The 14,162-nt window shown below is 39.9% G+C and overlaps 1 protein-coding gene across 8 annotated transcripts in view; it reads right to left on the reverse strand.

Annotated features, from left to right (window-relative positions):
• Positions 1-14,162, reverse strand: part of Mia2 (MIA SH3 domain ER export factor 2) — a 93,673-nt gene that overhangs the window by 69,466 nt on the left and 10,045 nt on the right. For 7 of the 8 annotated variants that reach the window (XM_028781696.1, XM_028781737.1, XM_028781723.1 and 4 more), the window contains exons 4-6: positions 11,103-12,318; positions 4,729-4,914; positions 4,529-4,629 (exon numbers count right to left, since the gene is read on the reverse strand). In XM_028781696.1, coding sequence (XP_028637529.1) covers positions 4,529-4,629; positions 4,729-4,914; positions 11,103-12,318 — 1,503 coding nt within the window. The remainder of the gene's footprint in view (positions 1-4,528; positions 4,630-4,728; positions 4,915-11,102; positions 12,319-14,162) is intronic. The other variant, XM_028781731.1, reaches the window with a different exon arrangement.

Genomic DNA, 14,162 nt, shown 5'->3' on the forward strand with positions numbered 1-14,162 from the left:
TCTTGTCATACAGATCTTTCACTTGCTTGGTTAGATTCACACCAAGGTATTTTATATTATTTGTGACTATTGTGAAGGGTGTCATTTCCCTAATTTCATTCTCAGCCTGTTTATCCTTCGAATAGGGGAAGTCTACTGATTTGTTTGAGTTGATTTTATTTTGTCTTTTTTTTTTTTTCAGAGCTGAGGACCGAACCCAGGGCCTTGCGCTTGCTAGGCAAGCGCTCTACCACTGAGCTAAATCCCCAACCCCTTGAGTTGATTTTATATCCAGCCACTTTGCTAAAGTTGTTTATCATGGTTAGGAGTTCTCTGGTGGAAGTTTTAGGGTCACTTAAGTATACTATCATATCATCTGCAAATAGTGAAATTTTGACTTCTTCCTTTCCTATTTGTATCCTTTTGACTTCCTTTTGTTGTCTAATTGCTCTGGCTAGGACTTCCAGTACTATATTGAATAGGTAGGGAGAGAGTGAGCAGCCCTGTCTAGTGCCTGATTTTAGCGAGATTTCTCCAAGTTTCTCTCCATTTAGTTTGATGTCAGCTACTGCCTTGCTGTATATTGCTTTTACTATGTTTAGGTATGGACCTTGGATTCCTGATCTTTCCAAGACTTTTATCATGAAGGGATGTTGAATTTTGTCAAATGCTTTCTCAGCATCTAGTGAGATGATCATGTGGTTTTTTCCCTTTGAGTTTGTTTATATAGTGGATTACATTGATGGATTTCTGAATATTGAACCATCCCTGCATTCCTGGGATAAAACCTACTTGATCATGATGGATGATTGTTTTGATGTGTTCTTGGGTTCAGTTTTCAAGAATTTTATTGAGTATCTTTGCATCGATATTCATAAGGGATATTGAAGTTTTCTTTCTTTGTTCTGTCTTTGTGTGGTTTAGGTATGAGTGTAATTGTGGCTTCATAGAACAAATTGGGTAGTGTTCCTTCTGTTTCTATTTTGTAGAATAGTTTGAAGAGAATTGGTATTAGGTCTTTGGAAGGTGTGATAGAATTCTGCACTAAAACTATCTGGTCCTGGGCTTTTTTTAGTGGGGAGACTTTTAATGACTGCTGCTATTTCCTGAGGGGTTATGGGACTATTTAGATGGTTTATTTGCTCCTGGTTTAACTTTGGTACCTGGTATCTGTCTAGGAAATTGTCCATTTCATCCAGGTTTTTGTTGAGTATAGGCTTTTGTAGTAGGGTCTGATGATTTTTTTTTAATTTCCACAGTTTCTGTTGTTATGTCTCCCTTTTCAGTTCTGATTTTATTAATTTAGATACTGTCTCTGTGCCCCCTGGTTAGTCTGGCTAAGGGTTTATCTTTCTTGTTGATTTTCTCAAAGAACCAGCTGCTGTTGACATTTTGTATAGTTCTTATTGTTTCTATTTGTTTGATTTCACCCCTGAATTTGATTATTTTCTGCTGTCTACTCCTCTTGGGTGTATTTGCTTCTTTTTGTTCTAGAGCTTTCAGGTGTGCTGTCAAGTTAGTGTATGTTCTTTCCGCTTTCTTTTTGTAGGCACTTAGAGCTATGAGTTTTCCTCTTGGCACTGCTTTCATGGAGTCCCACAAGTTCTGGTATGATGTGTCCTCATTTTCATTAAATTCTAAAAAGTCTTTAATTTATTTCTTTATTTCTTCCTTGTCCAAGTCTTCATTGAGTAGAGCTTTGTTCAGTTTCCATGTGCATGTGTGTTTTCCATTGTTTTTGTCATTATTAAAGACCAGTCTTAGTCCGTGGTGATCTGATAAGATGCAAGGGATTATTTCAATCTTTTTGTATCTGTAGAGGCTTGTTTTGTGACCAATTATATGGTCTATTTTGGAGAAGGTACCATGAGGTGCTGAGAAAAAGGTATATTCTTTTGTTTTAGGATGAAATGTTCTATAGATGTCTGTTAAATCCATTTGGTTCATAACTTCTGTTAATTTCATTGTGTCTCTGTTTACTTTCTGTTTCCATGGTCTGTTCATTGCTTCCATGATCTGTCCATTGCTGAGAGTGGGGTGTTGAAATCCCTCACTATTATTGTGTGAGGTGCAATGTGTGTTTTGAGCTTTAGTAAAGTTTCTTTTATGAATGTGGGTGCCCTTGCATTTGGAGCATAGATGTTCAGAATTGAGAGTTCATCTTGGTAGATTTTTCCTTTGATAAGTATGAAGTGTCCTTCCTTATCTTTTTTTATTACTTTTGGTTGAAAGTCGATTTTATTGGATATTAGAATGGCTACTCCAGCTTGTTTTTTGGGAACATTTGCTTGGAAAATTGTTTCCCATCCTTTTACTCTGAGGTAGTGTCTATCTTTGTCACTGAGGTGTGTACCCTGTATGCAGCAAAATGTTGGGTTCTGTTTATGTATCCAGTTGATAGTCTGACTCTTTTTATTGGAGAATTGAGTCCATTGATGTTAAGAGATATTAAGGAAAAATGATTGTTGCTTCCTGTTATTTTTGTTATTAGAGGTGTAATTAGTTTTGTGTAGCTATCTTCTTTTCAGGTTGTTGGAAGATTACTTCCTTGCTTTTTCTAGGTTGTAGTTTCCCTCCTTGTGTTGGTGGTTTTCATCACTTATCCTTTGAAGTGCTGGATTTTTGGGAAGATATTGTGTAAATTTTGTTTTGTCATGGAATATCTTGGTTTCTCCATCTATAATGATTGAGAGTTTTGCTGGGTATAGTAATCTGGGCTGGCATTTGTGTTCTCTTAGGGTCTGTATGATGTCAGCCCCAGGATCTTCTGGCTTTTATAGTCTCTGGTGAGAAGTCTGGTGTAATTCTTATAGGTCTGCCTTTATATGTTACTTGACCTTTTTCCTTTACTGCTTTTAGTATTTTTTCTTTGTTTAGTGCATTTGATGTTTTGATTATTATGTGATGAGAGACATTTCTTTTCTGGTCTAGTCTATTTGGAGTTCTGTAGGCTTCTTGTATGTTCATGGACATCTCTTTCTTTAGGTTAGGGAAGTTTTCTTCTATAATTTTGTTGAAGATATTTATTGGCCCTTTAAGCTGGGAATCTTCACTCTCATCTATACCTATTATCCTAAGTTTTGGTGTTATTGTTGTGTCCTGGATTTCCTGGATGTTTTGTGTTAAGAACTTTTTGCATTTTGCATTTTCTTTGACAGTTGTGTCAATATTTTCCATGGTATCTTCTGCACATGAGATTCTCTCTTCTATGTCTTGTATTCTGTTGGTGATGCTTGTGTCTATGACTCCTGATCTCTTTCCTAGGTTTTCTATCTCCAGAGTAGTCTCCCTTTGAGATTTCTTTATTGTTTCTACTTCCATTTTTAGATCCTGGGTGGTTTTGTTTAATTCCTTCACCTGTTTGGCTGTGTTTCCTTGCAATTCTTTAAGGGATTTTTGTGTTTCCCCTTTAAGGGCTTCTACTTGTTTACCTGTGTTCTCCTGTAATTCTTTAATGGAGCTATTTATGTCCTCCTTACATTTCTCTATCATCATCATGAGAAGCAATTTTAATTCTAAATCCTGCTTTTCTGATGTGATGGGGTGTCCAGGGCTTGCTATATTGGGAGAACTGGGTTCTGATGATGCCAAGTAACTTTGGTTTCTGTTGCTTTTGTTCTTGCGCTTGCCTTTCACCATCTGGTTAACTCTAGTGTTACCTGCCCTCACTGTGTAAGACTGGAGTCTGTGTTTCCAGTTATCTTGCTTGTGTCAGAGCTCCTCAGAGTCCAGATGTCTCTGTGACCCTGTGTTCCTGAGCTCCTGGGTGGAAGAACTCCTGCAACTCAGACCGCCTGTGGGATCCTGAAATCCTGCTGCTCTGAGTGAAACAGCTCCTCTAGAATGGCTTATTATACGACTTCATTTGGTACTAACAATTGCTCCAGACTCTTTAAGTCATACTATTTCCAATTAACTCATTTAGTATAGTTTTCCCAAAAGAACAGAAAACTATTATTCAAAAAAAAAATCATGATCGGGGTATGGGGAATAGCATATGCACTCAAGGGGCAGAGGCAGGCATCTCTCTGAGTTGGAGGCCAGCCTGGTCTACAGAGTAAGTTCTAGAACAGCCAGGGCTACATAGAGAAACCCTGTGTCATAAACACGCAAGCAAACAAACCACAGAATCCTAACAACATCCACTTGCTCAGAGAACTCATACATAAGATTTCATGGAAGGTGAATCACTGTGAGGTTTACATGGGTAAAAGTCACTCTAAGTCATTTCTATATTAGGTAAAATTATTGCAAAAGCCTTTCAAATCCATTGAGATGATGGGTGATTGAGGTGGCATCTCTGTTAAAGGTGCTTGCTGCCAAGCATAATGGATTTGATCCCTAAGACCCACATGGTGGAAGCAGAAAATAGACTCCAACAAATTGTCTTCTGACCTCCATATTTGTATCATGGTACAGACACACACAAACACACACACACACACACACACACACAGAAAGATAGAGAGACACATACAGAGAGACAGACAGACAGACAGACAGACAGACAAAGAGCACTAAAGATTGTAAAATTTAAAATCCAACTTACACTTTCTAAAAGAATTTCAATTGGTGAAAAAGCAGAGTTCATGAAACCGTAGACATCAATTTGAAATAAATACTTCAGAAGCTGAAACTCTGCAGCATGCTCTGTTGTTTTAGAAATAAAACATATTACCACATGATATGTAATGCCTTAATTCAATTTATTCTTCAGTTGATGAATCGAAACAAAAATCCACTTCTTACCTTTTGGAGAAACCAGCTGAGTATCGCCAAGCAAGGCATCTTCCACAGAGCTGTCTGTGTGTACCACAAAAAGCTCTTCGGGGTCCTCCCATGATTTTGAATCTTCCTCATTCCTTTCAGAAGATGAGGCTTTGGAATGTACCCCTTCAAGGACTTCCATGGATGGCTCCATTTGAGTGGCTGTATCTACACGTACATAAAGAGAAATGTCTTTTCTAACATACTTGCTTTGTCACCAGCTTCCTTTTATTTTTCTGAAGTTATTGTTTGAGACATCATGGCTAGTATGACACTTCATTTGAGAAAATAAATGCACAGAACATTACCTGTGGCCCATACACATTCCCACAGTAGTATGGCAAATTACCACAAACTTTTGTCTTAAGTAACAGAATTCACTCTGTTAGACTTTTGGAAGTTAAAATCTTAAAGGCTTATTTGCTGAACTGTGTACCTTCTAGAAACTTGGAGGAAAATTCAAAGGCTGGCCTTCTGTAGCCTTCTCCTCCCGCATTCCTCCCTTTGTACAAGCATTCTCTAGTAACCAGCAGTGATATATTCTCTCACCTCTCACTCACACTGTCCTGCTCTCTTCTTATGAGAAACCCTGGGGTTATATTGCACCTAAAGAATAGCTTCTAAAGACCTTCCTCCTTGTGGTCATAGGTTGGAGTTAAGACAAAGGCTTGGGGGGGGGTCTTTAGATGACCACATAGTGCTTGATACCTTGGCCAAGGAAGACAAAAAAACAACTGTACTCATTTAGACAAGCAAACTTTTTTTTTTAATTTAAAAATCGATGCCAAACATGGTGGCACAGGTCTGTAACCCCAACATTTCATAGACAGAGACAAAAGAGTTATAAATTTAATATCAGCCTGGGTGCCCTAGCAAGAGCCAGGCTTAAAAACAAAACAAACAAACAAAAAAAAAACAAAAACATGAACAAATGTCACATCGACTTTCTTCTACTGTACAAGATCATGACTAAGAATAATAAAAAGGTCCCATTCGGATTTCATTCCTTGGGCTGACAAGATGGCTCAGTGGCTAAGGTGCTTGCTGCCAAGCATGACAAGCAGAGTTCAATCCCCAGGACCCACATGGTGGAAGAAGAGAACCAGCTCCTGCAATCTGACTTCTGATTGGCACACATACACCGTGAAACTTGCATACAAATGCATGCAGAAACAGACATAAGCACATATAAACAAAAATAAATATTTTAAAAATAATCATTCATTCATTCATTCATTCATTCATTCACTCATTCCTGGAGTTTTAAAGATGGTTCTGTGATTACAGAGGACTCAGTTTCAGCTCCCACCACCCACATCACGGCTTACAGCCCCCTGTAACTGGATTCAAGGGGATCCAGTGCCAGCTTCTGGTGGTACACGAATATATATACAGGCAAAACACTCATGAATAAAATAATAAAGTTAATTTTAAAAATATTTTCAGCCGGGCGGTGGTGGCGCACGCCTTTAATCCCAGCACTTGGGAGGCAGAGGCAGGCGGATTTCTGAGTTTGAGAGTTCGAGGCTAGCCTAGTCTACAGAGTGAGTTCCAGGACAGCCAGGGCTACACAGAGGAACCCTGTCTTGAAAAACCAAACCAAAAAAAAAAAAAATTTTCAGCCAGGCGTGGTGGTGCATGCCTCTGATTCCCACAAAAGAGGCAGAGGCAGGCAGATCTCTCAATCTGAGGCCATTCTGTGTGTACAGAGTGAGTTCCAAGACAGCCAGGACTACACAGAGAAACTCTGTCTGGAAAAAAAAAATAAAAAAAGATTTCTTTCCTCTTAGAAACATTTATCCAAAAAGATACAACATATAGATATCACCCAATGAAACAGACTTTGCTTACTTTATCGGTTAGAGAACCAGAAATCAAGAATGACAAGAATTACTTACAGTATCTGCATCACTTAATATTGGTTGTTAATTCTAATTAATAAGTAAAACAAGTAGTTACACCAAGAAAAGCCATACTAGAACCTACAGTGATCGATTTCCAGGTTCCCAAACCTGATGGAACTTGATCCCACTGGATTGTGTGTATGTAATAACATAAACCATTAAGGAATAAACAAGAAAAAGACTGGCAGGGTTAAAACCACGACATTCTACAGTTCTGAGTTGGCTCTGTACATGGAAGACACTGACGTTATAAAAATATAAAAATAGCAAACTCTGAAACCCAGGCTGCCGTGAGTTTGCACACACAGATGCTTCCTTTCTCTTTCAAGCCAAGCGCAGCACCAGGCTATGCTAAGAGATTAAGTTAAAAGCTTATGTTAGAGCATCTTGGCTATGTGAACGCTTCAGGCAAAGAAAAACACACAAGATTACTGCTTCCTTTGGTGATTTCAGAAGGTTCACCCGCTACTTCAGCAAGATCAGAGCGTCAAATTACTGGAAGCAATCTCGGGAAATTATGAAACTTATCACTACTTTTTCCCCTCACAGAAACAAATTAGGTCTGTTTAAATAAAAAATGTGTGAAATATCAACCAAGCATGGCTGTGCAGCCGGCCCCTTTAATCAAGTACTCATAACGATAAAGCAGGAGATTGTGAGTTCAAGGTCACCCCAGGTTACAAAGCCAACCCCTGCCTCAAAATTAAAAAGAAAGAAAGAAAGAGAAGAGAAGAAGAGAAAAGGTCCTAGCAAGGTGGCTGTTGAGGTAAAAGCTCTTGCTGCTAAGCCAGAAAGCCTGAGTTTGGTCCCTGGGACTCACCCAGTGGAAAGAAAAAAAAAAAGTCAATTGTCACAAATTATCTTCTGACCTCTAGATGTATGCGTAGCCCAACTATCCCCACACATACACAGATACACACAAAATAAACTAACAAATGAGAAGAGAAAACGTCAGCAGAAAGGGGTGTTGTGGTGAGTCTAAGAGCTAAGTCTAAATATCCATATCATACTGGTTGCTGGTAGTGGGCAAGTAGAGTGCTTGTATTTCAGAGAATATTGAAATACTAACATACAGTTCTTGAAATTCAGGAAAATCTATTGGTTCTAATGTAGATGTGTTTCCTTCTGACGTCTCAGCATTTTTGGCTAAGTCTGAGAGGTTTTCTGACATTCTAAGGACCAGTTATTTCTGTATTATTGATCAATATTTTCTGAGGGTTTAAAAAAATATCTTCTTTTTAATTTTTATTTATGTATATGTATGTGTGCCTTCTACTCTGTATGTACATGCAGTGTTCCAAGAGTCCAAAGGGGTGTCATATCACCTGGAACTGGAGTTCCAACTGAACTGCCCATTGTGGGTGCTTCGAACTGATCTAAAGGCCCCAGAACAGCATCAAGTTCTCTTAGGCACTGAGCCATCTCTCCAGGCCTTTTCTAGGTTTCTGATCTATCCATCACAAGCAAATACAGAATGTGGCTGAGATCTACATAATGAAGATCTTCGGCTGGAGAGATAGCTCAGCAGTTAAGAGCACTGACTGCTCTTCCAGAGGTCCTGAGTTCAATTCCCAGCAACCACATGGTGGCTCACAACCATCTGTAATGGAGCCTGACGCCCTCTTCTGGCGTCCAGGTGTACATGCAGATAGAGCACTCATACATAAAACAAATAAAAATCTTGCCGGGCAGTGGTGGCGCACACCTTTAATCCCAGCACTTGGGAGGCAGAGACAGGCGGATTTCTGAGTTGAAGGCCAGCCTGGTCTACAGAGTGAGTTCCAGGACAGCCAGGACTATACAGAGAAACCTTGTCTCGAAAAAACAAAGAGGAGGGGGAGGAGTAGGAGGAGGAGAAGGAGTAGGAGAAGGAGAAGGAGAGGAGAAGGAGAAGGAGAAGGAGAAGGAGAAGGAGAAGGAGAAGAAGAAGAAGAAGAAGAAGAGAGAAACCCAAAAATGTGTGAGGTTTTTTTTGTTCTGTGGCTGTTGTTGCTTGCTTGCTTGCTTGCTTGCTTGCTTGCTTGCTTGCTTGGTTTTTGAAACAGAATTTCTGTATGTAGTCCTGGCTATCTTGGAACTCACTATATAGTCCAGGTATATAGTCCAGGCTGGCCTCCATCTCACAGAGATTCACCTGTCTCTGCCTCCACTCCAAGTGCTGGGTATGCAGCACCACAACTGGCCCAACCCACGTGGTTTTAATCACAGAAGTGGCTAAAACATGGACATGTAAATAGAAGTGTTAATTCTGATATTCGCCCACTGTAAGATCTTCTGGTGAACTTTCAGAAATAAGAAAATTGAAAACCTTTTACAATATCCGTGACTAAAATTTTTTTAGTATTTTGTTTTTATTTTATGTGTCTAAATTGTTGTTTGCTTGTATATATATGTGCCACGTACGTGACTTGTACCTACAGAGGCCAATATAGAGTACTGTATCCCTTGGAATTGGAGTTCTGGGTGATCATGAGCCATCATGTAGATTCTGGGAATTGACCCAGAGAATCAGCAACCATTCCTAACCCCTGAGCCATCTCCCTAACCCTACTTAAAATACTCTAGGTCATACTACACTTAGAGAAAACCTTTGTCACAGTGCTTCTTAGAAAAACAAAACAAGGGGCTGGAGAGATGGCTCAGTGGTTAAGAGCACTGACTGTTCTTCCAGAGGTCCTGAGTTCCATTCCCAGCAACCACATGGTGGCTCACAACCATCTGTAATGGGATCTGATGCCCTATTCTGGTGTGTCTGAAGACAGCAACAGTGTACTCACATACATACAATAAAAATAAATCTTTAAAAAAAAAAAAAGAAAAACAAAACAAGGCCAGGCGGTGGTGGCGCACGCCTTTAATCCCAGCACTTGGGAGGCAGAGGCAGGCGGATTTCTGAGTTCGAGAGTTCGAGGCTAGCCTGGTCTACAGTGTGAGTTCCAGGACAGCCAGGGATACACAGAGAAACCCTGTCTCGAAAGACCCAACCAAAAAAAAAAAAAAAAAAGAAAGAAAGAAAGACAAACAAAACAAAATATAACTGCAGATAGGATAAAATATTATTTAAGAATCAAAACTAGCTGGGTGTGGTAAAGTTCAATCTTAATACCAGCACTGGAGGTAAAGGCAGGCATGTCAGTGAAATCAAGGCCAGCCTCATTTATTCAATGAGACCTTGCCTCAAAAAAAAAATCTAGACTACTGAATTATTGAAGTTGCCTTTAGCTTAGGTTTCAAAGAAAACCATATGCATAGGATTCTATCAGGAATGTCTAAAAACTGAGTAACAGTAAGTGAAATCCATATCTACGAGAATGAAAAGCCAACAGACACTGGATAAAATAAGTATTAATCAAAGTAATATAATATAAAGATTTTTTTATTTAGAAAAATGAGAGAAAAAACAAATAAACTAAATGGATTTCAAAAACAAAAGCAAAGGAAGAAGGAGGGGCTGGAGAGATGGCTCAGTGGTTGAGAGCACTGACTGCTCTTGCAGAGGTCCTGAGTTCAATTCCCAGCAACCACACGGTGGCTCACAACCGTCTGTAATGGAATCTGATGCCCTCTTCTGGTGTATCTGAAGACAGTAACAGTATTTTCACATACATAAAATAAATAAATCTTTAAAAAAAATTTTAAAAAGAAAAAGAAAAAAAGAAGAGGAAACTAAGACCAGTGGGACAAAGGTGAGACTAAAAGTGAAACAGAAATTGCTTTCACTTAAAAAAAACCTTGACCATATTTATACTTTTAATTCTGTTTACATAATATAGTTCTCTGATAATGAAAATATAATGTGAATCTTAAAACTTCGGCATAACTTCAAGACATTGCTAATCATTCTTTTCCTTAGGTTTTATTTTATAACTTTCAGAATAAACCAAACAATTGATAAGAATAGTTGTTGGCTATTGACTATTTTTTTAAAACATGGACTTTTTTGTGTGTGTGTGTGGTTTTTTGAGACAGGGTTTCTCTGTGTAGCCCTGGCTGTCCTAGAACTCACTCTGTAGACCAGGCTGGCCTCGAACTCAGAAATACGCCTGCCTCTGCCTCCCAAGGGACTTTTTTTCTTTTTAGAGTTTGTATGTATTTGGGTCTGTGTGAATGTGTGCATGTGTAGGTCTGACTTGCTGTCTTGTGTCTGCCTCCGTTGCTCTCCGCTTTACTGAAACAGGGTCTCTCAGTGAACTTGGAGTTCCACAGTTCCAGCTTGGCTAACTAGCCAGCTTTGCCCCTGTAATCCCGTCTGTGCTGAGATCACAAGCAGCCACCACGCCTGCCCTGTTTTTTATGTGTTTGGGGAGAATCTCAATTCATCCTCAAGTCTATCCCTCAGTTGCTGAATCTCCTGAGCCATCTCCCAGTACCAGCACGAACTTTTTCATCGGATTTGTACTTAGAAAAAGAAATTATCTTAACAGATGTATTAACAAGTCTTTTCATACTAACCTGACAGACTGTATCTGCTCTCCGACATTGCGGGATCCTTCATGCTACCTGTGGGAGAATTTTCAGTAGAAAGGTTTTCAGTTTTGTCATTGTCTACTATATCATCTTGATCCAGCATCTGTTTGGAAAATGGTAATTCTGTGTCCTCTGGGAGATTCTGGAAGCCCCAAGGATTATCAAAGAACTTCTTCAGATACTGCACAGAACCAGAATCATCTGACTTCTCCAAGGCACTTTCCTTACCTGTTTGGTCTTCTGTTCCCACAGTTACTATTTTCCTTTCTTGTTCTTTTTCATGGTCAAAGTCATTTCCCATAGGATGTTTGAGGTTATCTACCTCACCATCTTCATTGTCCCCATTGTCTGAAATAATTTTGTCTTCATTAGCATTTGTAAAGCCTAGCATACCAAAACCGAAGTAAAACCAGCTTGGACTGAGAACCGAGCTATCATTAATAACTGTATCTTCTTGGCCTGTTGATATTTCTCTGCATGGAGCTGGCGCTTCTTCATCCGGTAAAACAGAGCTGGGAACATCTTGTGGTGGTGGATTGCTTTCTTTGGACAATAACTCAAGTCCTGTATCCTCATTTCCAAAACCTAAATAACTTGTAAATCCACCACCAAACCAGCCAGAGGCTTGTGGTTTGAGAATACTCTCCGACTCAGATGTTAGGTCATACTGTTCCTCTGGCACTGAACTGAATTCTGATGTCTCTGATGTTGGCTCTTGCTCAAGTTTCTCTTGGGGTTCACCACTGTGTAAATTCTCCAGGCCGCTCTCCTCTTCCAGTGTTAATTCTTGTGGAGGTTCAGTATCTGGTTCAGAAGCCTTCTCTTCAACTTCTTCTGTCCCCAGGCCAAACCATCCTTGCCTTTCCTGCATACTGAGGGATGGCAAGGCTTGGTGGGGGTCTGGAGTGTAATCCTGTTCCCCTCTGCCCTCATTTCCAGCCCCTTCCCAGTCCTTCCACTCACTGGAAAATCTAAAATCATCAGGAGCTTCTGATGCTGAAATTTGGTCTTCAAACAAACTCCCTTCAGAAGCTGCATAAAAGTCAGGCTCTGGCTGAAAATCACCTTCATATATATTATAGTTTTGGTCTTCATCTTTTTCATATGGGTACATATGATCTTCATCATCATCACTGTTTAACTCACTCTGTTCGCTTCCAAATATGTAGCCTTCTCCAAGAAGACAAAGAAAGTCAGACTCCTAAAACAGACACACACACACAAAAAAAATCATAAGTGCCTCCCCCTGAATATTTTAAGATGGAGGACTATAACCAGGTGTGTTCATTCACACCTATAATCCCAGCATTTTGGAGATTGTGTAGGGAGGATTGTAAATCTTAAACTAGCTCATCTATAGATAGAAAGACTTTATCGTGGACTAGAGAGATGGCTCAGCAGTTAAGAGCATTTGCTGCTCTACCAGAGGTCCTGAGCTCACTTGCTGCCTAAATGTCAGTCCCAGGGGATCCAACACCCTATTTTTGTCTCCCAGAGCAACTATATACATGTGGCATACATGTTCACCAATACACACAGAGATGTGTAAATAAAAATGTGTTTTTTTAAAAAAGACTATTTCAAAAAATAAAATAAAGGGATGACTATAATTTTCCCAGAAATGTACAACTAGCTTAACCCCAGAGCACAAAGTAAAATCAGGCTTCTGAATCTCAGATAAACGCACCACAGCTTACCTCTAAGGGTTAATGATATAGACTTAAAATTCTTAGAGTATGCTTCATTTGTTATCAAATATTTGGGAGGCATAGATTACTAATACTGTGAGTATATTCCATGAATAAGTTGGGATGAGAAAGTATACATAGCTTGCACCTCCTGAGAGTATCCTAGGTAAATACATGCATCTGGGCAGCGATCTGAGAGCATGGGCTATATAGGTTAAATGTGTCCTCCCACAAGCATATATTGGAAACGTAATGCAGAAGGCTTAGGAGATGGACCATTACAGTCAGTGATTAGGCCGTGAGGTCAGTGTGGATGGATTAAAGCTGTTGTTACCATGGGAGCAGGTGCATCACCCTAGGTGTGATTCTTCATCAAGGGACAGGCTCACCTCTTGCTCTGTTAAGCCTATTCTCACTCTCTTTCCTTCCACCACAGAGTCATATGACAACAATGTCCTCACCAGATATCAGCAGTTGGTAGTGAACTGCCTAGCTATAGTGGTTTGAATGAGAATGGTCCCCATAGACTCATATATTGGAATGGTTCATTAGGTAAAAGTGCCTATCAACTAACTGTAGAAACCCACATAGTAGAAGGACAGAATCAACTCCAGCAAGTTGACCTCTGACCTCCACGCATGAGCATATGCACACACACACACACACATCTGTGCACACACAGGTGCACATGCCTGATATGTGTATTTGAGCACATGTATACCATGATGTTCATATGGAAGTGAGTGGGTTCTCTCTTTCCACTTTCTCATGAGTTCCAGGAATCAAACTCAGGTCATCCCGCTTTGTGGCAAGCTCCATCACTGGCTCTGCCCTCTCACTGGCTCCCATTTTGTTTTTCAGATTGAAAACTAACTATACCATTCCTCCAATCTATACAGAGTAATAATTGGCACACACAAAAAAAGACACATAGTAACTGCATCTAATTTGATGAGTTTAGAGAAATCCACTGCTGTGGCCATCACGACAGTCCCGAGCAGCAGTTCTCGACCTGTGGGTCGCGACCCCTCGGCAGTCTGAACAAATCCTTTTATAGGGGTTAGCTATCAGATATCCTGCCTATCAGATATTTACATTATGATTCATCACAGTAGCAAAATTACAGTTATGAAATAACAATTTTATGATGGGGGTGGGTTGCTACAACATGAGGAACTGTATTAAAAAGGTCACAGCATTAGGAAAGTTAGAAGCCGTGATCTAGGAAGATATTCCAAAAGTTTCCCCCAGAGGCACTAATGTTTTAACCTGGGACCTAAAGGGTAAGAGAAAACTGCTAGAGGAAAGCAGTGCAGAGTGCTCCCCCAGAGGAAAGCGGTGCAGAGTGCTCCCGCAG

Source organism: Grammomys surdaster, unplaced genomic scaffold (assembly GCF_004785775.1).
Source record: "Grammomys surdaster isolate TR1022 unplaced genomic scaffold, NIH_TR_1.0 98, whole genome shotgun sequence".
Taxonomy (NCBI): domain Eukaryota; kingdom Metazoa; phylum Chordata; class Mammalia; order Rodentia; family Muridae; genus Grammomys; species Grammomys surdaster.